The following is a 25,799-nucleotide window of genomic DNA, read 5'->3' as shown; positions in this document are numbered from 1 at the left end:
CCATATTCCCTAAATTGTTATGAATAGTTTCACTAGACAAAGATTCTCGTAAAATTATATGGTGATGAATATATATATATATATATATATAATTCCTGTTTCAGACATCTTGAAATGGGATGTTTGATCAAAGCTCGGGGGAGATACGGAAAAGCGGTGATTTTCATACTTGTTACTATGTTATCTCCTTGCAGAACACTGCCCAAATAGAAACAAGAGACAGAAATAGTCAAATCAACATAACTGCAGAAAACTAGTATCATGCACTAACATATCTATACGAACATACCAACCGAAGTATAACGAACAATTCTAAATTTCTATATTTGAGAGTTCAACTCATGTTAGTGGGTGCAACAAGCATACACATTTCTTGTGCAGAAGATTAAAAATATCAAATCCAATCCTGAAGTGTGTAACTGGGGACAAAAGGTTAGGTGTATCCGCCAGAAATTCCTTGGCCGCAAAAAAGAAATCGCTATACAGTATATACTCAAGGATTTTCATTCAGACCATGACAAAATTGTAGATTATACTGACGTGAATTTTCCTATGTCACACATTAAAGGTAAATGTCCCAAAACCAAGAAGGAACCACTAACACACTTGTGATTCATTCAAATCCAATTGTAAGACTCAGACATATGCTTTCACACCCCATTATCACTGTGAAGAAGCTCCTTTGAGTTTTGCCATATATAAACCTTACCACCTCTACCACCAGAAGCCAGCATGCCACAACAGAAAGGATGCCTTGCCAATCTAGTAGAAGCCCCAGCTGTAAAGGGACCCTCTAAAGTAGTTGTTTCCTTTGTTGCCGTACAATATACATTGAGACCACTATCATTGTTACCAACAAAAAGGTATTGATCATCCCATCCCCATGTCAACCTGCACAAGAAATCAAACCATTTAGAAATATCACAATTTTGAGAACACAACAGTACGTATAAGCTCGGGAATAACATAATTCTGTTAATGGATTGCATTACTGTATTCCTCACCAATGCATTTTTATGTGCATACCTAAATATTGGGAGGAAGGATCATAATAACACACCAAGGCGTAAGAAGTTTAAGATAATTTCTTAGTTCTGTGAATGGATTGTACCACCGCATTCTACACCACTGTGTCACCACGTGCAATTCAGTTCTCACATTTCAAGTATGTGTTCAATTTAATGAAATGAACCAGATTAAAATCCTTCAGGAATTTAAAGAAAAAAAAAGTGGAGTAAACAAATCAATAAATAACTTCTACATCATAGATCAATAAAAGTCTAATACTAAACAAACACATAACAGGCATACCTTACATGTGAACCTTTCTCACTAGTGAAGACACTTCAATCATTAGTGACATAAGTTTGTCCATCTAGATGATGCAATATCATGTATAGAAAACTGATTCCTTATAATGCATCTTGGCATACATTGGAAAAGAAGCCCTCTTCTATTTAGAGTCTAGACACACTCCTACATTTTCTCAAATAATAATGCAATCCTTGCTTAGTCCTTGAAAAGGAATCTTAGGTCATTGCAGCTTTTTTTATTATCCTCCTAAAGAAATGTTTGCCCCTGTACTTCTGTACGTACCGAAGCAATCATTAATCCTCATTGAATTTCCCAGAATAGACCTCCCATCTATGCTTTATACCCATCGAATTTCCTAGAATAGCTTGCACAAAGAAAACTGATTTGTTACAATACCTCTTGCCACATGTTAGATAAAGCAGCCCTCCTACTTAAACGCACTCCTAAAGATCACTTTTCTCAAATAATGATGGAATATTTGCCTAGATCTTGGGCTCTTGCATAGCTTTATTTGATTACCTCCCAAAGCAATATTTGCCCTTTGTACTGCTGTATTTACTGAACACTCCAAAAAAAGATTTAAGCTTTGCAATTATTTATTCTCATCAAAATTCCTAGAGTAAACCTCTCGCCTATGTTTTATTCCCATCAGATTTCCTAGAATAGACCTCTCACCCATATTTTGTTCTAATTTGATTTTCCTGGAATACAATTATGCTATATTGAATATTCCTATCCTACTTCCCACAAAAAAAAACTTTCCTGTCAAAGTTTTTGTCCTTAGTGTTGATGTGTGTTTTATGACTACATTAACAATAGAATAGACTATTGAAGTATCTTATCCTCTCTTGATCAATATTTCGCATTTTCTAAGATTGTAAGTAATATCACATGGGTAATTTCCAGCATTCCTCTAGCTTGGTTAAGCTCAATGGTTGATGTGATATGCTGGTATCACGAGAAGAGTTACATTATGTTTTTCAAGTTGGCTTCTAACAGTACTGACTATGGGAGCTTTCAAATGATATTGCAATGAAAGTACTTTTTGGGGGGCAGAAAAGCAAATGAGAGTAGGGTTGAGGAATTATATTCTAATCCAAAAAAACTTGAAAGATCAATACTGCTATGATGAAATCTACCAAACTTGGCTTCTCCAAATTCAACAACTACACAAAGTCAGTGGAATCTTCAAGGGTTATGCAAATTATTTTCATATCACAATGAACACAGGTCAAAATAAACAATGTGCATCAAAGATAGAAGTAAAGTATCTACATAATGGCTCTGATTGAACCTTACACTAGACTAGAGAATCACCTAAGAATAAAAGTTATGAGCAAGACAATTCCACCACAGCACTATTATCAATACTTGAAAACAATTCTACTCCAATGAGGGAACGAAGAGAACATCCAAGCACCAAAAAAGAAGAAGAAATCACCAAACATCAATGACAACTTTATTATCTTGGTTGTTCAAAAGCAACAATCTCCAAATTTTGTCCTTTACAAATGAGAAATGAAGCCTTTATATAGGTCTCAAATTACAATGAGTGGCATATATCGAAACAAAATCGATGCTCCAAATTTCGACACCTCAGACCAAATTAGGATTAGGTTGAGGAAAGAGAATCTACAATTAATGAGAGGGTCCACATGGATCAATTAGATGAAAGCCACTCATTCAATGTGGAAGTGGTAAAAGATGAACAGTTAATGGAGGAAGATTGCCACGAAGTCAATAATGGTCATCTACCCAAAATAGCTTGTTATTTGTTCATTTCTTCAATGCAGAGAATCTGGACATGTCAATTTTGGAAGGTGATTGGACATCATTCTTGTTGACCGTTTTTTCATTGCTGAAGTCTTTCATATTTGAATTGAATCTCAAGTTTCTAAATGATCTCCTTGAACATATGGAATGGGAATTCTTCCTCCTTTGTCTTCCCTGAATGGGATCTTTTATTTTGTAGAGTAAGTTCAAGATGTTGCATTCTTCCTTTTGCACTTGCCTCTGAACTTTGATCTTTGTGTTAATGTTTGTAGCTTCAATTAGATAAACTCGTGAGACTAAACTGAAGTTATATGTGATATATATGTGTGTGTGTGTAGTTAAATAATAAACTATTCTATTGATTAAATATTAATGAATAGACATGTCCCTTCATGGGACATGTCTATCCATATCTCATCCACAATATAAAGAGAGATCGCTGCACTTGGAACACACATACCAAGAAGGTAGTGCTGCTACATCTACAAATGATCCTCATAAAATAACATGGTATCAGAACCAAGTTGCAAATGAAATTTACAAGAAAGAATAGGAAACGATTAAAAAGAACAAGGCAAAACCTGCGAAGAACACCATGGTAAAAGTGGCAATGAAAATAATGTAATTAGGTTACAGCGGGATAGCCTACAATAGCTTTGTGTCTAGAGCTATAGCTAATGCAAATCATTGTACAAGAACTCATTTGCCACTCTCTTCTCTGGTGGAAGCTTCTCCTAACTAGCAAAGAATGTGAAGGTTCACAAAGAGGTTTTATAGGTTTACCCGTGGGAGAAAAGATGAGGCAGTACATCAAACTGATAGTGAACGTGGAGAACATGTTGCAGGCGACTGCAGTAAATCCTATAAATCCTGTCTTGCGTACTTATGATTTGGTGGTTGTTCGTTGTATGAATCTAAACATGTTCCAACAAAGACATTTTTTAATGAAACTTATTTTCCTGATACTATATCGAATGTTTTTTTAAAGGTTTTTGAAAGCACTACGTACAAAAGGAAAAATAAAAGAAAAGATGTATCAAAGTGGACCGTGCCAAATATCGATTCTAATCAGAGCACAGCAATGGAGGAAGAAAAGTATGATCCGTCCACAACAATTGAGACGAAGACCAAAATAAGAAACTATCGGATATCTCAAGAGATAATAGTTCCTTCAAACATATCATATCTTGCTGAGCTTCTGCCTACTATAATGTTGAAAGCTTGGAATCAAGAGCTTACTCTCGATGAGAGACACAGTCTTTATTGTTATTTGCCTAAAGGTCATGGCGACAATTCTGTTGTAATGTCTATTTTCTCTGGAGGTACTTCAAGATTTGGAATAGATCATGTTGGTAAGTGGTGCAGAAATGCTTGTGAAAGAAAAGAAAACCTAGATATGACGTCTTAAAAGGAAAGGGAGATGAAGATTTGTGCCACAGTAGTTGGAAGATTTGAAGAAACACCACAAGGGTTTTATAGAAAGATGGCACCCACGTATAAACTAGTGCACAACCAAATAAGGAAAATAATAGAACACTACCAAAAAAATCTCATCATGCACGATGATCAAGAAGGGATCTCGTACACGCTAATTGACAAAAAACCAAAACATGAGCCAAATCTAGGAAACAAAAAACAAAGTGTGAAGGATGATGTGGGAAAGCATAACTATTTACCGACAAGCCACGTGGAAGGGTATATGTGAAGAGCACCCAACATTATTTGTGATAATAAACTCAAACAATATCGTAAGCACCCAAAATGATAAACTACGGATATCATCTATCTGGTCAATCGCATGTACTATGGGCAATATATATGTAAGGGCTAACATCCCTTGATGTCAACAGTCTACTTGAGTTCATATACAATTCGAGATACACTACATATTGTGCAATATTTCATCTATATTGGTAATATGACATCAACATTAAAGGTAAGTATAAGGTATGAGTATCTTATAAAATTATTTAAAGGTAAGTATAAGGTATGAGTATCTTATAAAATTATTTATTTCGATGTTTAATAGAATATTATTAGATATAAATGTACATATATGGTGATTATATATGTATATTAAATAATAATATGTGAAAACATAGATTAAAGATATATATATATACTTAGAATATTGAATATATATATATATATATATATATATATATATATATATGTTCAAAGTATATATTTAAATTAGATCTTTATCTATATTACATTGGAATGATCTTATATCATTACGCAAAATTATCCTTAAGTATTATGTTAATCTCTCTCTTATTCGTACTATAAGAGCTATTCGTCTTGATCTTTTCCGAGGATGCTCTTGCAAGAAAAGGAGATCGATATCAGATTCAAAGGCAGTCTGACACATCCATCGGAAGGAGTGGATAGAGAATATGTTTTAGCTGATCCTTGAAAATCTTGATCATATCAAAATCAGAGGGAGTTTTGACTTCATGTAAACATTTGGTATCATGGATATGATTGCATGATTTAATGGGCCTAACCCCTGTGTACATCATGAGGAAGTGACGACTTCCAAATGATTATCACTTGTATTTGCAAAAGTTATTGAAAGGTGACGATCTTACAATAACTTAATTTTCTATTATGATGGATATCTTACGATGTCTATGCAAATCATGATAGATTATACTTTGCATGGTGGATGTTTATGGTGCGCACTATGAGAATGCGTATGCACATACCTTGTAAACATTTTGAGTACATGGAGAATGTTATGCAAATTGATGTTCGAGAGGCCATTATACAGAGCACTTGGTGAATATCATGCAACTTGATGTTCATCTCAACATTTTGCAAGGCCATTACTCAAAAAGTATTTGGTGAATATCATGTGTTGATATTCTGATAGACCAATACTCATGATATCAAATGTGATATCAAACATTATTTGAGTACTTGGTGAATATCATGTGATGATTGGAAAACCAATACTCATGATATCACATGTGATATCAAACCTTATTTGAGTACTTGGTGAATATCATGTGTTGATATTCTGGAAGACCAATACTCATGATATCTAAATGTTACTTGGAGTATTTGGTGAATATCATGTATTGATATTTTGGAAGACCAATACTCATGATATCAAAATGGTGGATATCTTTTGATCAAAGATATCCTTAAAATTTGTCATTCCTAATATTACCAATAGTGCATTTGAGACATGGAGGAATTTAGAATTTTGGAGAAAAATCCTTGCACTCCAAGAATTACCCTCCTTGGTGCAAATGAGGTGTGGGAAAAGATTTTTCCATTTTGAAGAAATTCCTTGAACTGAGAGAATTCCCTCTCCTAGACGCATTTTGAGGGTGGAGGAGGATTTTCTCCACACTTAACCATTTTCTGAAGAACTACCTTGCTTGCTCATTCTTCCGGATATAAAATTGCATACCCTTTTGTCTCTTTATCAACTAGAACTCACTTATTGCCAAAATAGACCTACCAAAAATACTAAAAATAGTAAGTACTTCCAAAGTCAAAATAAGGCCAATCTAGGATGAAGTGAAATTTACTAAAAAAAGAAACTTCCAAAATAAGTAAGTTCATCAAAACAATCAAAACTTCACTATACCCTTTTGGGAAGATTTTCCTTTCCACACTTGCCAAATAAAAACTATTTTTCATGCCATTTGGAATCATCAATCATTATCAAGTGGCCTTGCAAATCTTGCCACACCAAAGGCTTTTGCTACATGTTTCCTAAAAGTCCTTGAACGCCCTGTTCTGATTTTCTTTATGTGTAAGACTATTATCATCATTGGAATCATCTAGCACATTAGAAGATGTATTCTGATCACCCAAAGGATCCATACCATCATTGTCCATATCAATCACATGCTTAACATCAAGAGAAGTAGCATTTATTTCTCTTATAGAATCCTCTTGTGAATCTTCTAGCAAAGATGATGAAGCCTCACGTGAGTCATTCCCCAATGCTTTCCTTCATCCCCATAAACCAAATCTGCTTGTTTATCAAATTCTTTGTGCAGATTTTTGCATACCTTCTTTGAATTATCATTCCTCTTATGTTGTTTTGAACTTGCGGATGATCATTCTTCTCTTTTTGGTATAGAAGTAGGTCCAGCTGGTCTATTTAAAATTAATGCAGCAGTGCTATTCAATTTATTATGCCTTCTACTACTCTCACTTCTTAACCTTCTTGATCATGAATGGTCCAATCTGTCTGACCCATGGCTGTAACCATATGGTCATGTAACTACTATAGCATTTGTTGTTGTTGGCCAAAGGTAGTCAAGAAATCATTAAACTAATTGTTCATCTCCCTAGGCAGGCTTTTTGCTCTCCTCTCACCCATTTCTTCAACAACAGAATTATCCTCAGCTTCCTTAATCTACTTTTTGTGTAATTTCTATGTGATCCTACCACTCTAGAGTGCATGGGATGACTTCAAATTGACTTACAATAACCCACTTCCACAAATTGATCAAAAGTACCATGCAACACTTTGTGTATCCACCAAACCAACATGCAACACAACTTCACTTCCAAGATTGCTCGTAAATAACATGTAATGTTAAACCTCTTCATAAATTGCTTCTAAACTGACATGCAAGGGTAGCTAACTCACATGCAACTGAAAATCTTGACATGCAATGGAAAAAATGTAACATGCAACTGAAAAATCTGACATACAACTGAAATCTTTGTCATGCACTAAGATGATTTGGGGATCTTCCAACAAGGTAATTGGTAAAATATATAGGATGATTTATTTAGAAAGAGCGGATTGTTCTTATAGAGTTTACAATTGAGATGTTTCTAAAAAGAAACTTACAATAATAGAAAGAATCTATTATACAAGGTATTTACAATATCTAGAAGTGACCATTAAAGTAGAAATAAATTCACTTGGGAGATATTATTTTAATACCCTACCTTAGTGGTCAACTTATCAATGACACCAAGTTGCCCCCTGAATTTGCCAAACTTAAGTGGAAGTAGGGACTTGGTGAGAATATTTGTAGTCTCACACTACAAACCTATGGATCCATCTTCAACCAGCTGATGGGTGAAACAACAATGAATGTCAATATGCTTAGTGCGCTCATGGAAGACTGAATTTTTCACAAGTTTGAGGACCTCTTGATTGTCGCAAAAGAGGGATGAAGGGCTTGCCCAAGATATATAGCTGTCAGAAAGCATCCTACAAAGCCAAATTGCCTCACCACATGCTTTGACTATTTTCCAATATCTTCCATTGAGGAAAAGGATACGACCTACCACATCTTGTTGGTCCAAGTGATAGCACCTCTGCCCAAACTGAAAACATATCCGAACGCCGACTTTTTGTCATCGCCATAGTCTCCGTAGTTCGACTCTGTGTAGCCAATCAAACGAGAATCCGTCCATAAAGGATGCCAAAATCAGTAGTGCCCTTGACAAAAAGGAAGATGTAAATTGCTACAGCCCAATGATCTAAAGTGGGGGTTGTCATGAAGCAAGATATGTAACTCATTGCAAAGCTAAGATCAAGTCTAGTGGTAATGAGATATATCAAACTGCCCACTAATTGTCTGAATGCGGATTCATTCTAAACAAAAGAACCAAATTTGGTCGATAACTTGAGACCAAACTCCATAGGTGTAGATGCAAGTTTACACTCATACATTCTAAATTTGTCTGGCAAATCCCTTGCATACTTAAACTAAGAGATGAAGAAGCCATGTGACTCTTGCCAAACCTCAACAACTAGACAACAATGAGAAGTATAAGGTTGGTCATGTCAAAAGACTAACAAATTTTCTTTTTTATTCCCTATACCAACGATTATGAACTACCAGCGATGATCAAATCATCAACATATATAACCAAAACAGTGAAATCATTGCCAGTAGTCTAGACATATAGATTCGAATCAAAAACTCCTCTAGAAACCCTAATTTGTAAGGCACTTGTCAATTATCATGCACCATACCTAAGGAGCCTCTTTTAGTGGAAGGAACTTGTGGGAGCAGATCATTAGTGACGAAAAGTTTGATAGCATTGACAGTTTCTCAATTCTGCTCATAATATTTAACTTGCTTGCCTACTTCCTCAGGACATTTAGTTGTGTCCAACACAATTTTGTCAAGACACCTATACTCAAAAATTGTGATCATATGTTGCTTCCAAGTATTATAGTTCTTGCCATTGAATTTTTTATTGCCTTCATCAATCAAAGATGCCATTGCACAATTTTTGACATACGAAAAACGAGAAGACTCGATGATTAAATGCACAATTTGAATATGTTGATAACAAAGGCAGACACTAACAACATCAATACCCATTGGGCAACCATTCTTGAGTTTGGGGCAACCTTTCTAGACTACTTGCAATCCTTATCAACTTTGTAGTCCCATATTAAATATATGGTTGAATGTATTTACTTTTGTAGTTGATAATTGCATATATTTATAATTGTAGTTGTATTGTTGGTGAATATGATTGAATCCCATAATATCACCTCCCTATTTGGTTTTCTATATAATGGATGCCCTTCCTCTCATTTGTTCAAGGTGATTTGGGACTTTTGCATATTTCTTTGTTTTGTGATCAGCAGATCAGTAGTTGATTGATTTGGTTGCCTATAGATACAAGCACAAATTTCAATGGATATCTACTGGCACAAAATTTGAGGTACAAAAATTGAGGCACCTAGAAAACTTTGAAGACAACCCAGTGGAGGTCTCAAAAAACCCACCACGAGTCAATTACCGAAATAAAATTCCAAATGCCACAAAAATTGAGGCACATAAACCAAGACACCCAAACAATTTTGAAGACAAGCTTGTTGAGGTATCCACAAAGAATTGGGAATCAGATTTTGAATTTGGCAAGAAAGCTAAGAGTTCCAAATAAAACCCTATCCAGTTACAAAAAAAATCTTCAGAAATGGCAAAATACCATTGAGAATCCAGAAATCTTGAAGGAGATCATGTGAGAACACAAAGAGACCATAATGATGGTTGAAAATCACCAAGTGCTGGTTTTGGACATAGATCGACCAAAAAATGGTGTACCCAAATGGAGTAATGGTCCTTGTTTACCAGCCAAGGGCAAACGGGTGAGCCAAAAATAAAAGGTATTTGCTGCAGGTTTGAAGAAAATGAGCCCTAAAGACACATTTTGACCCCAAAACAACAAGCCAAGAGCAAATAAACCTTCGATGGATGCCAAACACTGAGTCGTGGGTCATGTGAACCATATAGGAGGTCGTTTTTTTTTTTGTTTTTGCTTGAAAAACAACACCATGTACGGGAAAAACAAACCAGTAGTTGCAGAAAAGACGAGTTGTTACAATAAAGGCAGAGGTAAGATCACACTAGTTTGCAAAAATACTCAGTTCATGGATAGGTTGTAGAAAAACTTTGAAGATTAATTTTAAAAAATTTTAAAAACAAATAATTTCATACGATAAAATTTCCAAAAAAAAATGTTAACCTTGCTCTGATACCATATTACAAGAGGTAATTTGTAAGTTATACGATGATTTGTTTACAAAGAACGAATTGCTCTTATAGAATTTACAATCAAGGTGTTTCTAAAAAGAAACATACAAATAATAGAAAGAATCTTACAATCTGTAGAAGTGACCATTAAAATAGAAATAAATAAAAATATATTAGTTCAGTGAGTATATTGTAAAATATATTTATTTCCATTTCACTATATATGTAGGATACTCACTATATATTTTACAATATGTGAGTATAAATAATCCATTAAAATATAGGATACTCACAATATGTAGAAGTGACCATTAAAATAGAAATAAATCAACTTAGGAGATATTATTTTAATAGTTTTGAATCCTAATACTACTGAAATATCCCAAACTAGGATATTGTCTCAAATCTGATTAGGATTTTTGACTTTTGATATAATTTGCTTTGTTTCATTTCATTGAAAAATAACAACACGCAAACTAAACATGAAAAGGAAATGATATAGATTTCCAAGGATATAAGCGATTACAAAGACATATATATTGAAAACTATGTTCCCCGGGGACGCGTACCCGGCCTAAAACCCGACGTTTTGGGGACGGGGATGTCCCGAGGAGGGGGGGACGGGTATGGGACGTCCCCCAGCCGTCCCCAAAAAGCGAAAAAAATGCAGAGGACGTCTCGGAAACTTGGGGATGACTGAGGGGAAAAAGGGGGATGGCCAGAAGTACCCGGTACAGAAAGGGGACGTCTGGATGTCCCCTTTCTGTACCAGGTACTTCTGGCCGTCCCCTTTTTTGTTTGCATAAAGTTTAAAAAGTTTAACATAATTTTTTTTTAAAGCCTCCAACTTGGTCAGCCAAGTTGTCCCCAACCCTCCAAATGCCCTAAAAGGCAGTAAAGGCAGAATACGAGTAGTAGGCTGCTTCATTTTTCTATGTTTTTTTTTTTATCTTGAACATGAACATGATTATGATACATTGATACTTATGACTTTATGGCAGCCCTCTACCCTTTGGGCCTATAGCTTTGGGCATATTTTGATTTTGATTTTCAGATTTATCATATTTATCATTATGACATTATGATATTGACAATTGTTAATGTTCATTGTTCAGTGTTCACTGATATTGATATGCATTTTGACAATTGGGTACTAAAATCGGATATTATTTCCTAGATGGCATTCAAATGTTGTATTTTATGGTTCTATAAAGTTTAAATGACATGCTCATATGAATGACATGTATATTTGCAAATTTCAATATATATTTTAAAATTTCCCTATATATATATAGCTGTCTCCGTTTGCCGTCCCCCCCGTCCCCAAAATTGCCGTCCCAGAAACCCGTCCCGCCGTCCCCTACCGTCCCCGTACCGGAAACTTGGGGGAACATAGATTGAAAATGAATATGATGTATAGCATGCATGGCTGCTACATCATTTATATTCTAACAGTGCTAGAACATGCATAAAATTTACATGCAACATAACCACATGATTCCAATCCAATATCCTTTGAACATGTGAGATATGATCATTTGTAGTTGGATGGTCGTACACAAAACTGAACGATGTAATGCACTTGTGACTCCCGAAATGTATCCACCAAGGGGGCTGATTTGGGTTCTCGTACAAATCACCAAACCATCTTCCATCCTAATATTTTACTTGTCCTTCAAGCAAAGCTTCAAGCTCACAAAGAAAAGACTCAAAATAAAAGAATAACAACCTCCAAAATGCTTTCACAATTCTCTTTTTCCTCTTTTTACAATAGTCTTTTCCCTATCTTGAGAGAAATATTTGATTTCATTTCCCTCCATAATGCAACTTCAATTTATAATTAAATAGTCACCTTATTAATTTAAGCATAGAAGCATAAATCACTTTGGGAAAAAGGCCAATCAAAACAGTGGGATTTTTTGGAGAAGTCAGATTTGCAAAAAAGCATGAAAATTGAAGAAAAAACAATCAAAAATTACATTCTTTTAAATGAAAGCATTAAATAAAATATTAAGTTCAACTAGTAATTGTAGAAAATAGATTTCATCGTTTATATTAATATTGTTGATTACATAGCAGTGTTGCACAAAATATATCACAATACCATAAAAAAACAACTAGATAGATATGATAAAACAATAGCAATCAATCATGATAAACTTTGAATGTATATGATAAAATCTTACTAAGTTTATTGCATTTTGTTCTTTAGGTGAATCTGGTGGAATGAATACACCTCAGTCTTTGCTTAGTCAAAGACGTTTAAACCTTTAGGCCTGTGCTCTCATATCAGATAGTCATAACTACTTTGTGACAACTATCACTGAACTAATATACTCACAAACCTCATTACTCTGCTTAACTACCACACTTGCAATCTCTAACCTAGAAAATGTTGCATTCCATAATGTGTGAATACTCGGTCTCTTATGTTCTCCACACTTCCGCAATTGTTTTCTTGTAAACAATGTTTTAAAATATTAATTAGACATTACTTCACTAAAGTTGGGTGCCCCTGCCTCCATCGTGTATATAGAATACGTGGAGAGTTGAAGACGGGGTAAAAAGCCTCAATTTGTTATTGTATATTTGTGCACTGCAAAAACAAACATTCAAATAATAGAGTTGTTCAAGTTTGTAAGGTCTTACTGTAAAAACTAATGGACTTGTGAAAGCCATAGCCTTCTCAACAACACTGATGCAGTTTGTTAAAATGCAGCAATATACTAAAAGTCATTTGTCGTTGCATCCATGGACTAATGCGCTACCTATGGTGGGAAGTCTTCATCTTTTGGGAAAGTTTCGCCACATAGGGCTAGCTCATCTTACACAGAAATATGGGACTTGTTGTGTTCCTCGACCTGGGCTCTATGCTCTCTCTTATCATCTCTTCTTCCGATGTGGCCAAGCTTATTCTCAAGACTCATGACCAAATTTCGCTACCACACCGCAATAGTGATTATTCATGATTTAAATGCAATTGTTTGACCAATTAAATGTGATTTTTTGTCAAAAATTTATTGACCATGGTTGACTGATTTTAGCCAAATTTTTGGGGGAAAAATTGACGCTAACCCCAATTCTAGATTAATCGCATTTTTTTGCAAATTATCAATAGTATGAATTTAGATGACTTTTAATAATACTTATTTTATTGAAATCACTTTTAATTAAATTAATTATAATAAAGTTGTCCTTTTAATATTTAATTTATTTGAACAACTTTAAAGCGATTAATTCAAACTATTTATTTTGCCAACATTTGAGGACATTGCATAGTTACTATTAAATAGAAAAAAACCATGGATAACAAAACTCTGTTCACACAACTCCACCATATGCATGAGCATTTAGGCAAAACCTTCAAAACTCAAGAAACCCAACAACAACCACAAAAAAATGTATTTATCTACCTCAATTTGCAAGAAAATACCCAAAGAAAACAAGATTTTAAAAAAGTCCAATAGAGCACATGCAAGGAAAGGCAAAGGCCAATAAAAGAAACAAAGCAAATTTGTGAGATAAATAATTAGAGTAAATTGAAAATACAAGCATGCAAGAAAAAATACCCTCTCATGAGAATCAACCAAAGGAATGTGCTATTAGAGAGAACTCAATTAGAAAGTGTAAATCCCGGACACATTTTTTCACAAGCACAGCGAAGTAAACAAAGCTTGACCAATAGGAGTGAACAAGTCAAAAATAGAGTCAAACCCAATAAAATGAAATTCTAATCAACCAATGAAGCCATTGAACAAAAGATGATTAACAACAATGACAAATATGTGTTGGCCATCAAGCTTCCCCCCTTTCTATTGGTACCAATAACATGGCAGAAGCATAGGCATTATTTTCAGGTCTCATTCTTGCTAAGCAGAGCGGTTTTCAGCATGTTCAACAGGAAGGGGATTCTGTGGTTATAATTAATGCATGTACTAAGAGTATTTCGTATAATTGGCAGCTCACCTATATCTTCAAGCAAATATGGCACCTTCTTGACTCTTTTATATCTCACACACTCTCCGCAAAGGTAACAAAGTGGCAGATTACCTTTTGAATATGGGTTGCAATGGGGTCAATTTTGAATCCTTCAGTCCGGATGAGTTCATTAATAACAATCATGATTTGCAAAATCTGATCAAATCGGATATAACTTTGACTTGACATCTCCAGGTACAAAAGTTGGTGTTTCCATTAGTGGGATGACACATGCAAGGTACTTTCAGGCAGCAGAACATATTATTCCTGCAGATTTTATTCTGTCATTTATAATCTCCAGCTATGTATGCAAACGTGGTGATTGTTGAAGTTTTGAGGCACTCCATTCGTGATTGAGTACAGATACCTCACATGAATTCATTCAACTAAATTGTCTGAAATTTCATTCTATTTTCTCCAATATCTTTTGCATTTAATATGTTTATTGCCTGTTATGGAATCTACTAAAGAGGTGAGTGCCATGTGTGAACAATGTGGTTCCTTCCACTGGGAAATTCTACCAAGAAATTACAGGATTCGCCTATGACAAGTTGGTATTTGTAATATACAAATTTCCTTAACCAAATTATACAATCTCAAATAAACAAATTGCACAAATAACTGAATTCATTTCACATGACATTGATTTATACCATCTGATTATAATTGAAAGAAACTCTTTTCAATCTATCTTACATATTTACAAGAAACAAAAGAGATATTTAAGAATTGCTAACTTTTATCTATTTCTAAATATTCAACTGAAAATAAAGTAACGGCTGTTCATAAGTAAATGTTTTCTCTATCTTGAAATGAAAATAACCATCTATTCATTCAGGGATTAAAAGAAACATACATTATAAATGGAGGAATTTTCTTTAACTCGTTGTCCAAGCCTCGGCATTGGTGAGAGGAGAAGCATTGACATAGGCTAAACCTCCCAACTGTGGACCATTACTTATCCCCACATATTCTAATTTAATAGAACGGCTCTCCCTACCTCGGGATCGGGCTTGGGATGTTCATAAGCCCAACCATCAGAGTAATCGAGTGGGTTGAAGTCCCAACAGTTATTCTCCAAAATAATTGAAGCGTCTGGACAATCAACAAAGATCACATGTTCGGCATATCTACCTAATTCTACCATAGCCAAGGATTTCAAATTGGGTCTACAAACCCGATCTCCACCAACTCGACTTGACAACATCTTATATAAATGGAACATGCATGAGCTATTGTAGTATTTAACTTGTTATTTATTAGTTCTAATGCCATTCTTATTTTGCAGATTCTCTACACCTCCTCACCTTTTTCAAGCTACCAAGTCGGTGATTCCTAGGTGCTTTCAAGTTTATAACCACAACATTGCTTTACACCTTTTTCACCTATACTGGCATCATCGCCTGGTGAATTCCTTGGTGTTCTGATTTCATGTTATCATCTTATAAGAGGACATAATTAAATCTGAATTGAGATAGTTGGTTATATAGGACTGGTATACTTACATGGAAAAGAAAAACATCATTATTATATAATGCAGATTCCATGATTTCAAATCTATTAAATAACTATTTGAATTCGAACCAACATATATATATATATATATATATATATATATATATATATACAGCAGTGTTATGGTTTCTATGTATCATTGGCACAAAACGTAAACAACTGATGTTTAAATGTGAAAAGAAAACATGGAAAGAAGTCTGCAAATTATAAGTGGTATTCTGTACGTTTTACCACAGACATAGCATAAGCAATTAAACACAAGGAAACCAGTGGTCTTATGTGACACCTCTATTGCAGGTCGGTTTCTCTATTGTTAGGGAAAAGACTTCTATTCTGAAACACGCAGCAAGAAACGTGAAGGAAATTGGAGACGGACGAGTGAGCAGTAATATAAAACGAAATCGTTCTCAGTTGTCTTGAGAACCTCCGATAACAAGGAAACAGTATGGAATAATAATGCATTAATACGATTATGAGACTCTTATAAAAAGAAAGAGTTTAACTCTTCAGCGCCCTTCAGTTACAAGAACTCATTCGAATACCATTCAAATCGATTAAAGAGGAAAAGAAAAGAAAAGAAAAGGAGGGTAAGAAAAGAAGAAAAATAAGAAGTTAAAGGGTTATTATTATTTTATTATTACTATATAGTCTTTATCTACGTTCATGTGTACATATTGATAAGGTGGCATCATTAGATTATAATTCATAATGTATTGGTGTCACCTTATTTTTATATACATATGTTTGTATTAGAGAATGTTTAATAATGATTAAATAATAAATTCTTTGATAATTCTTTTAAAGGTAAGAGTTATGTTTAATTTATATTATTTATTATAATGTTCCTTTTTATAGCTCATGTGGTTCCACCATGTAACATGTTGTCAAGTCCTAGTAACCTTGCCAAGATAGTTTTAGGTCAAACCTGTCGATTCTGATGACTGGGCCATTCAACCATCCCCTTTCGATGACCCTGTTTAGCAATACTTCCCCTCTCTCTTTAGTCTTCTTCCTGTAATCATTCAAAACAACATTCTCGCCAAGACATCAATTCAAGATTTATAAATTGTTAATTTAAAATCATCTAATGACCGTTCGAGATTTCATCAATGTTAGAATAACTATCTCCTTTCACATGTTCATGAAAATATCTCATTATCATATATATTTCAACTAACTCACTTCACACGATCGGAAAGAAATAAATTGATAGAACGGCTATATTTAACTAACTCACTTTCACGTGATCAAGAGGAAATAAATTGATATAACAGCTATAATTAACTAACTCACTTTCACATGATCAAGAAGAAATAAATTGATGCAACGGCTATAATTAACTAACTCACTTTCACATGATCAAGAAGAAATAAATTGATACAACAGCTATAATTAACTCACTCACTTTCACATGATCAGGAAGAAATATATTGATACAACGGCTATAATCAGTTTAATATTTTAGGGCAAAATTTTGGGATGTAACAGTATTGAGGATGCTTTACCCCTGCAAATCAAAGATAATGTCCTGGATGCATTATTCATTTGCAACTCCAATATCATCCACCAGGCTATCAGACGTGTTATGGTTATGAATTGCTTATGCCTCAAACCAAGATTCTCCTCTATCCATCACAAGTTATTTCCAATTTTCTATCAAATGCCATGGACCTTCTTCCTTGGACTCATCTATATTTTCATTTTGTATAAGGTGAGGATGTTGGGTTTTCTTACTAGTTCTTTCCCAGTTGAGCCAGTGAACTAGATTAAAAATAATTAAATATATGGTGGCTAGTCCACTTTTGCTTTAGAAAAAAAAATGACAAATTTGATATAATGAATGCAAATATGGATGCTCAAGATCACACAAAAGAAGCTCCAAAGGGGGAGCTTAGTTTGATTGCTTTCTCTATGCACATGTTCTGTCACAATTTGCCTACGGCTCGAGAGTGGGGCATTTTCATGCTACAAGGCTAATAGTAATTTGCCTGGAATCATGCCCTCTTTGGAATTCATGCTAAACTTTGATTCCCTAAACGATCACACAAAAAGAAACTCTTCTTTTTAAACAATGCCAAGCAACTTTATAAGCCCTATGGTACTCAATTTATCATAGAATACAAAATAGGCATACCCAATAAATACCAATATCTTAAAATAATATTAGATGTGAGGAAGTAGATATGGTCCTCCTTCAAGAAACAATGAGAAATGGATCAGTTAAGACTCCTTTAAATGTTCTCATCAATAATCTTTCCCGTGCAAATTGATCCTATATTCCTTTCACAAAAAAGTGAGATAGACTTTTGTATAGCCTAGACTCTATATGAAACCGAAAAAAATGTAATTCTTTGCAATTTCATAATTTACAGTTTTGAGACCCTTCACACTGGAATCCAGGTTGCAAACTTGGTTCACGAAAATGTTCACTAGTAACCTAAGATTTACAACACATTTTATGGTTTTCAATTCCAAGCAACTGTGGAAGTCAAGAGTAACACTTTCTATAATGTATATTTTTTTAATTATTTTTATTCTCATTTTAATTTATTTTTAATTATGTGCTAGTTCTTTTGATGGGCTACTACCCTTCACTTATTTAGGAAACATATGTCATAGGACCTTCTAAGTTCTCGAGGAGAATCACTGCATTATATTTTGTGATTTCTCATTTCCTAGCACATAAATTTATTAAATGAGACACCCAGATGTAAAAAATCTGAGTGTTATAGCTTCACATCTCTTCTCAAAGATTACTACCTTTTGTTACAAGCTCAATTTGCAATTAAAGCTTTCATTTACATTGCAGCATTTTTTTGTTTATTGGGTATGTCCTCATTTGCTTTGGTTTTTTGGGTTGTGGGACACAGTGATTTCTGCAATTCAATGTGTCGTCGACTAAATTGCCAATTAAAAAATGTAGTCTTAAATCAATTCAAACCCTCTCATTTGAAACAAAATCGTTTCTCACTAGAATAATCATATCTTTGACAGTCTAGAAAAGCATTTATATAATTTGACAGTCTAAAAAAGCAGTTTGAGCTTTCTTAAGCATTGCAATCACTAAAATAATGGGATAGAGATGAGCAGACTCTAACCATTGACATCCACTGCAAGATCAATTGCTGCATATGGGACCTCACCCGAATTGATTATCTTGATAGCCATTCCAATTGTCTACAATCACAATGTAACTCAGCCAAGTCAAAGGGTGTAAGACATCCTTAAATGGGCCTCCAATTTGCAGTACTGACCTTGACTTTGTGACTTGCATTGTATAGTTTCCAATGGAAAATATTTAATTGAGAAGGCTACATTTTGCTACTACATGATGGAGCCCCTGTGGGCTGACCAGTCTCCAGATTTATAATTGGACTTCTTCTTGAGGTTCCACAGCTAAAATAATATGAATTATTTAATAAATTTTACTCTAGTAACTTTAGTTTTTTTTAAACAAACATAGATCGTTCTCTCGCTCAAAAACTGAGCAGGTGATACCAACAGTAAACTCAATATATGTGTTACCTTGGTTGAAAACTGACCTAACAAGACTATCATCCATTAGTTGAAGTTCGTGCCACTCCCTATTTTCTCTTTTGTGGAGCAAGAAACAAAACCTACACCACCATTTTGAATTCCAACAAATCAGAAATGGACAGAGTACATACCTCTATCTCCACATTTCATTTACAATTGCGATGGGCCATTTATATTTGTTTATCAGAATGGTTCAAACTTAAGCTCATTCAACATGATTTCCAAATTTGAAGAAAAAAATGGAAGTAGAACATTGTGTGAAGAACAGTGAAACACGGGGACACATCCACCCCCTGGACCTCCATGTCCCCAAAACAGGGATGCCCCAAAGAGTTGGGTGCAGGGACAGGCCATCCACCTGCCACTGCCACCAAGTCATCCCGATACAACAGAGACGGCCAGGAGTCTCGGAAATGTCGCAGGAACACCCAGGAATCCCTTGAGTATGTCGGGGATCTCTCTGTCCCCAGATGTCTCAAAAGTGTATTTTTTTCTTTTTAAGTTCTATTATTTACATATTTGCAAGCAAATCAGATATATATGTATTTTTTTGGCTTATGGAAGAACACTTGCAAATCATTTGCAAACCTAATATTGGCAACTTATGAGGTTTTGTAGCTATTGGAAGTGTTGTTGCTGATTATGCTGGCTACCCTAAATAAACATCAGACTGGGGTTTCTATGTTGGTGGTTCCATGTTATCACTATTGTCATATTTATCCAATAATTCATTACCCAAATTCCATTTTCATATATTGTTAATTTCAGTATATAAGGGTTTCATATAATCAGTGGTGAATGACATGTCACTGTCCATAAAATATCAGTCATTATCAGCAGTCATATTTGACAACTGCAATTCATATCTTAGCATTTACTATTTTCAATTTTGCTATTTCACTACTTTGCCAAAGTTTCATTTGAAAATGTAATTCTTATACATCTTTTGATAACTAGTTTTTCCAAGTACTCTATATGTATATCAGCAGTATCCCCACCACCCCACCTCCGTTGTCCCCCTGCCGTTCTGAAACATAGGCCCTTGTCCCCGTCCCCAACAGGTGTTGGAACACTGTAAAAAATTTAATAACCCTTTGTCCCCCGTCCACAATGGGTGGTGGAACATTTGTGAAAATTTAATAAACTCTAAACTTGAAAGCTTTAATAAATATTGTCATCTAGGGCTTCACACTAATTACATTTTTAAAATTTGGAAGGGGTACTTTTAATTATGAGTTTTTAAGACTTGTCTGTTCTTTCATGCTCCTTGATGGAAATCTGATCAGAGACAAAACATTTATCCAAAATCAATAAGTAATCATATTGTTCATATGGGAGCCAATAATAGTAAAATTCCATTTCCAGGTTCCTCATTAACAATCATAAAAAAAGAACCCTAACAGCCCAACCACCTTACTACCCATGGGAACCATCAAGACCTCATCGAATTATTTGATAAAGTGATTTTGCTGAGACATTAATAATTTGTATTTGATTACATAACCTTTTGATCATAAGCCAACATCCTGGAAAACTCAATCTCCCAAAGATGGGCATGTTTTCATATCTGATTTTTAACTGTTTCAGGTTGTTTCCAGGCCATTGAGGAAGGAGCAAACAGTCTGTTTTGGCCCTTAGGCATTTTCAACCTTTTCAGTATAGCCCAAAATTACTTGTCTCCTCTGGCTATGAAAGCAGTGGCCTGCTTAATGTGATGACTTCAGCCCATTTTGGATTGGCAAGGGCAAGAAATGTAACAGGTGGTGCAGATACCACCCTTTTGAACAATATCTTGGCCTTGAAACAACGACAAAGCTCTATCATTGTATCCTGTGAGTAAGGATTTGAGATTCATCTGGCCAGATCTGAAAGGAATCCCAAATGTATGTAGGATGTATCTATTATGGACACGTCCTCACTGCATGCTTGGAGGGTATTGGATATAGCATATCTGCAGAGGGAGCTAGTTCCAGATTTGCAAAGCAAAAAAGAATAGTGGCTCATCCTATCTTTTGAGCATCATGGATACAATACAAGACTGCAAACTAAAAGAACATCCCAACACGGAAGATTTCCAACAAAAAAATATTTAAAAGAAATAAACACATTTTTTGAGCCACAATAAAGGCTATCCGTATATATACCTGCTTGCACACAATAGAAGGAACTTAATTTCTCTTAAGCATCCAATTACCATGTAATTAAAGATTACATTCATACCTGAAATCACTTTGAGGATTGTAGACAGATGTGACAACAAAACTCTCTGAATCAAGTCCGCTCAATAATCCCACACTTTTATCACCGCTGTGAGTACATAATCCCGATAGCATATATCAGAAAAACTAGCATTAACCACATGAGCAATACTTTCAAAAATCAATGGTTCCTGAATTATGCATAAACTGCAAATTGAATAACAATGAAAAAGATGCATTTTTTCCAGAAACTAAAGACAGAAAAAGAAAGTTTGAACTGATAAACAAACAAACAATTAGCTTATCAACCTTGCTATTGTTTATAATTCATCATAAGTTCCCAGACTCTGTAATGCTAGTATTCTAGACCAAGTTGAAAAACAATTCATCTACTCCCCAGAAGATAAAGAAAAGACAAATGCTCCAACTAAACTTCACACGACAATGAATGCTTCCAAATCACGAAAATACAATCAATCAATAACTAAAGGAAAACAAGTCGACATCTAACAATCTAAAAGCCAAGAGAAGTGTCCATATTCCATATCAAATAATTGGGAAAAGGATTGTACCATTATCCACACGATTTTGCACTAGTTAGTTCTATATTGTAAATTAACTAAGTTTTGCATGGTAAATAAAATATTTCTTGGCATGCTATTTAACAAGAAGTTACAGATGTGGAATTCTCATTAACGGAAATTAATTGTAGGCATGAGTTTTCCACAGTCCATTTAAATGATTGAGTGCTTTCAGATAGCGCATGTGAAAATCAATTGTATTAGTTTCTACCAGATATGCCATCAATCAAAACTAATTTAGTAAGTACAAACCTTGTGGTTGCAAGATAGTTTCCACTTGGAGAAAAGTAAGCACAATACACTGTTTTCCTATGTTGCATAGCTGCCAGGCTCTCATTATTGCTTGTTTTCATATTTCTCAAATCAAATACCCTTGCCGTGCCATCATCTGAACTTGTCGATACCATATATGGCTTCTGAGGATTAAAATCTATAGAATTTATTCTTTTCTCATGTAAACTGTATGAATGTGGAATACTTCCTACTCTCCAATCCAGCATCTTCATTTCACCATGTGCTTCGGCAAAATAGAGAGATTGGTCACTGTATGGTGTAGTGCAGATAGCAGAAAGATTGTCAGCACTATTGTATACCATGTTGAATACTTCTTTCTCAATGTCCATAGCACGGATAAACCCATCATAGCTACAAGAAATTACCTGCATATGCAAAAGTTAAACTGGCATTGATCATTTGGTAGCAAACAGCTTGTTTCTTGAGAAGGCATATAATTTACTTCAGTATAAAATCGCAACAGAATGGAAATTATGACAACTCTCAACAAAGAAAAGAATCTCAGTCATCTTTCTCTCGTATTAGCTTATAAAGAAGACATTTTAAGCCATTCAGCATATTCTAGAATTTAAGGTATTTTAATGAATACTGACTTTGCCTAATCATCAACATATTCTGATGATAAATAGCAATACATAGATCATCAGTTATATCCCACGTTATTTGACATGACATTAACATAAAACATGGGAAAAAATAATCTAGACACTATAAGAAACTGCATATTAGAGGAGAATAAACGGAACTGAGTCCAAAAATTATTAAATAGCTTATATTCCATTTTTAGTTTGTCCATTCAAAATAATTTGACAATGTTATCAATTTCCCAATACTTTCTTAAACTTTACCCATCAATAAACCACACCAGACAACATATAGTGTTTAGCCACACATCTCCTACAATATGAGAGGGGCTGCACCGCTTTTAAGTTAATCCCAATGACTTCCCCGGATTTTTTACAGGAAGATTCTAGGCTTTCCTGTTTTAGTTCAATTGCATCTGTTATGTGGCTGCATGTGCATTCAAAATAGAATTGTTATCGTCCTGCATGTTACGTCACTAAAAGGGTTTCACTGAATACCTCAATTTAGTAACTTTATATAGACTTAAATCTACGAGTTAAGTAATACAAGTTCAAACCTCTGCAATTGAAAAGGGTTTGACTGCAATGCCTGTAATCCGAGACGCATGAGGGCGATAAACATGAAGCCCATCGTAATCTCTTTCCTCTGCATTGTAATGAGCATCCCACAAGCTTAAATGCCCACTGTTGTCTCCACTCACCACTATAGCCCTTTCTCTGCAAGGAAAAAACTCGAGACATGTGATCCCGCTTGGAGTGGTTTTAGATATATGCTTATAGTCTAGCTTTAGGTCCTCCAACTTAAACTCGGGCATGTGGCATTTCAAATCCACGGAAGAGGCAATATTCCTGAGACCTTTAATCTTGTCAATATGAAGAGTATAAGGCACATTCTCCGGGTATTTTATATGAGCTTCTGCAAAACTCAGTGACCACTCCTTTGAGTTAGGATAACCCGTAATGGTCGCATTGAAAGGAGGCAAAGTTCTTCTGACGCGCAAAGATCTCCTGATAACGGCAGGCTTTCGTTCTTTAGGGATTTTAAGACGCTTTATCTGTGACCTGCAATATACAAGTACAATGATACCATCAGACAACATTACGCATATCTTTGCAGTCATAACGTTTATAAGTTCTAAAATCAGGACTGTATTAAAGTTCAGAAAATTTGTTCGTATAATCAAGTGATTAACACGAGTGTTCACCATATGAAATACATGTTTCAACCCTGGCATGCTTAGATTCCCTGTGTGTGAGTGTATCAATATGGTAGTGTGACCTGATAAATCTTTAAGATGGAAGAGTTTATGGGTCTAAAACAACAAAAATAAATTTATTCTGACCAACATCGAGGATAACATTTAATCTAGCCATCATTGGTCTCATTCCAACATCATCACAGTAGAGAGCACTGCCACGTTTATGTATCAAGAGAATCAACTCTCGATTGACCACACAAATAAAACAGGCAAAACGATAAATCAAACTTCCCTCTCCCTTTCCACTTCAGGCCTCTCTGTCTCAGAACATTTCTTAAGTTGCATATAGATTTCTGGTTTTATCATTAATTATATTTTAGAGATTATCTTCCACATATCCTGCATGTTCTTTTATCTTGATAATGGTTTACAGAGTATGGCGGAAATTGTTGATGATAAAAACACATACACAAACAAAAACCAGAAATCCATATATGATATTCAAATAAAATGTTAAAATCTAATTAATTTGATCTCTCAAGTCCGCTGAGCAGCAAAACGCTTTTTGTATTTTTTTTAGCCACTCGAGTAGTTAGGAAGAAGTCTTAAATTGAGGAATCGCGCCATGATTCAAAACTATCATGGTGATAGTAAAAATTACATCTGGCAGACAACCTTTGACGGACATCATTATTGATTTAGACAAGAACTACTGAGTATTTGTAAGAGCATTCAATTTGATGTAAGTGAAAATTTTACTTTGGTTTTTTTGACGCGGAGCGAAGGTCCTGAGCTGCAGATTTCACACGCAGAGCTGCCAGCATTTGATCATTGCGTTCAATGTTTTCTTGCCGTCTGCGTTCGTACTCTGTCATTTTTACCATTTCCTATATTTCCTTGAAGTCCTCCAAGCATATGCGCCGAATGCTTTTGGAATAGGGAGAGGGGTCGAGATTGTAAGGAACTGGCTCAACCAGGAAGTTTGAAAAAACGAAAAAAAATTCAAACTAACTTCATGTCCTATGGTGTTGCTTATGGGCACTTCCTCCGAGTGTGTTGCCATGCACTTCTTAATACAAGGAAAGGATAGTTTGTCAAAAAAATATATTATGGTAGAGGAGTACTTTCTAATAATTTTAAAATAAGCTTTGGAGAAAAAATGAGGGTTCATTATTGGAAAAATGACAGATGTCTTCATTATTATTTTTCCTCTTATCTGAATTTTTTCTTCTAAATTTAATTTGCAACAAATTTTTATTTAAAAGAACATGCTTAAAAATAAGTAGAAATTTTGCTCCCACCAGGTAGCTTCACATTTTTTTGCTAAAGAAAAGAGGCAGCAATT

At 34.7% G+C, this 25,799-nt stretch overlaps 1 protein-coding gene across 3 annotated transcripts; it reads right to left on the bottom strand.

Moving 5' to 3' along the window:
• Positions 1-298: 298 nt before the first annotated feature.
• LOC149537504 (uncharacterized) lies at positions 299-25,531 on the bottom strand. Of its 3 annotated transcripts, XR_016355847.1 has the most exons (6): positions 25,214-25,510; positions 23,813-24,317; positions 22,630-23,036; positions 21,819-21,905; positions 1,027-1,128; positions 774-891 (listed from the first exon to the last, which is right to left on the bottom strand). XR_016355847.1 is itself a non-coding variant. In XM_089798925.1 (5 exons), the coding sequence occupies exons 1-5, from the start codon at positions 25,336-25,338 to the stop codon at positions 651-653; spliced, it is 1,365 nt and encodes a 454-aa protein (XP_089655051.1). In that variant the 5' UTR covers positions 25,339-25,531; the 3' UTR covers positions 299-650. The 3 variants fall into 3 exon arrangements, 2 of the variants coding, with proteins under 2 accessions (XP_089655051.1, XP_089655052.1); XM_089798925.1 differs by lacking the exon at positions 1,027-1,128 and having other exon boundaries at positions 299-891; positions 25,214-25,531; XM_089798926.1 differs by lacking the exons at positions 1,027-1,128; positions 25,214-25,510 and adding an exon at positions 24,461-24,924 and having other exon boundaries at positions 299-891.
• Positions 25,532-25,799: the final 268 nt, after the last annotated feature.

Source organism: Cupressus sempervirens, chromosome 9, assembly GCF_028749045.1.
Source record: "Cupressus sempervirens isolate cs-2001-9-10 chromosome 9, ASM2874904v1, whole genome shotgun sequence".
NCBI classification, from domain to species: domain Eukaryota; kingdom Viridiplantae; phylum Streptophyta; class Pinopsida; order Cupressales; family Cupressaceae; genus Cupressus; species Cupressus sempervirens.
The sequence above is the reverse complement of the archived record's forward strand: the minus strand, read 5'-3'. Positions and strand labels throughout refer to the sequence as shown.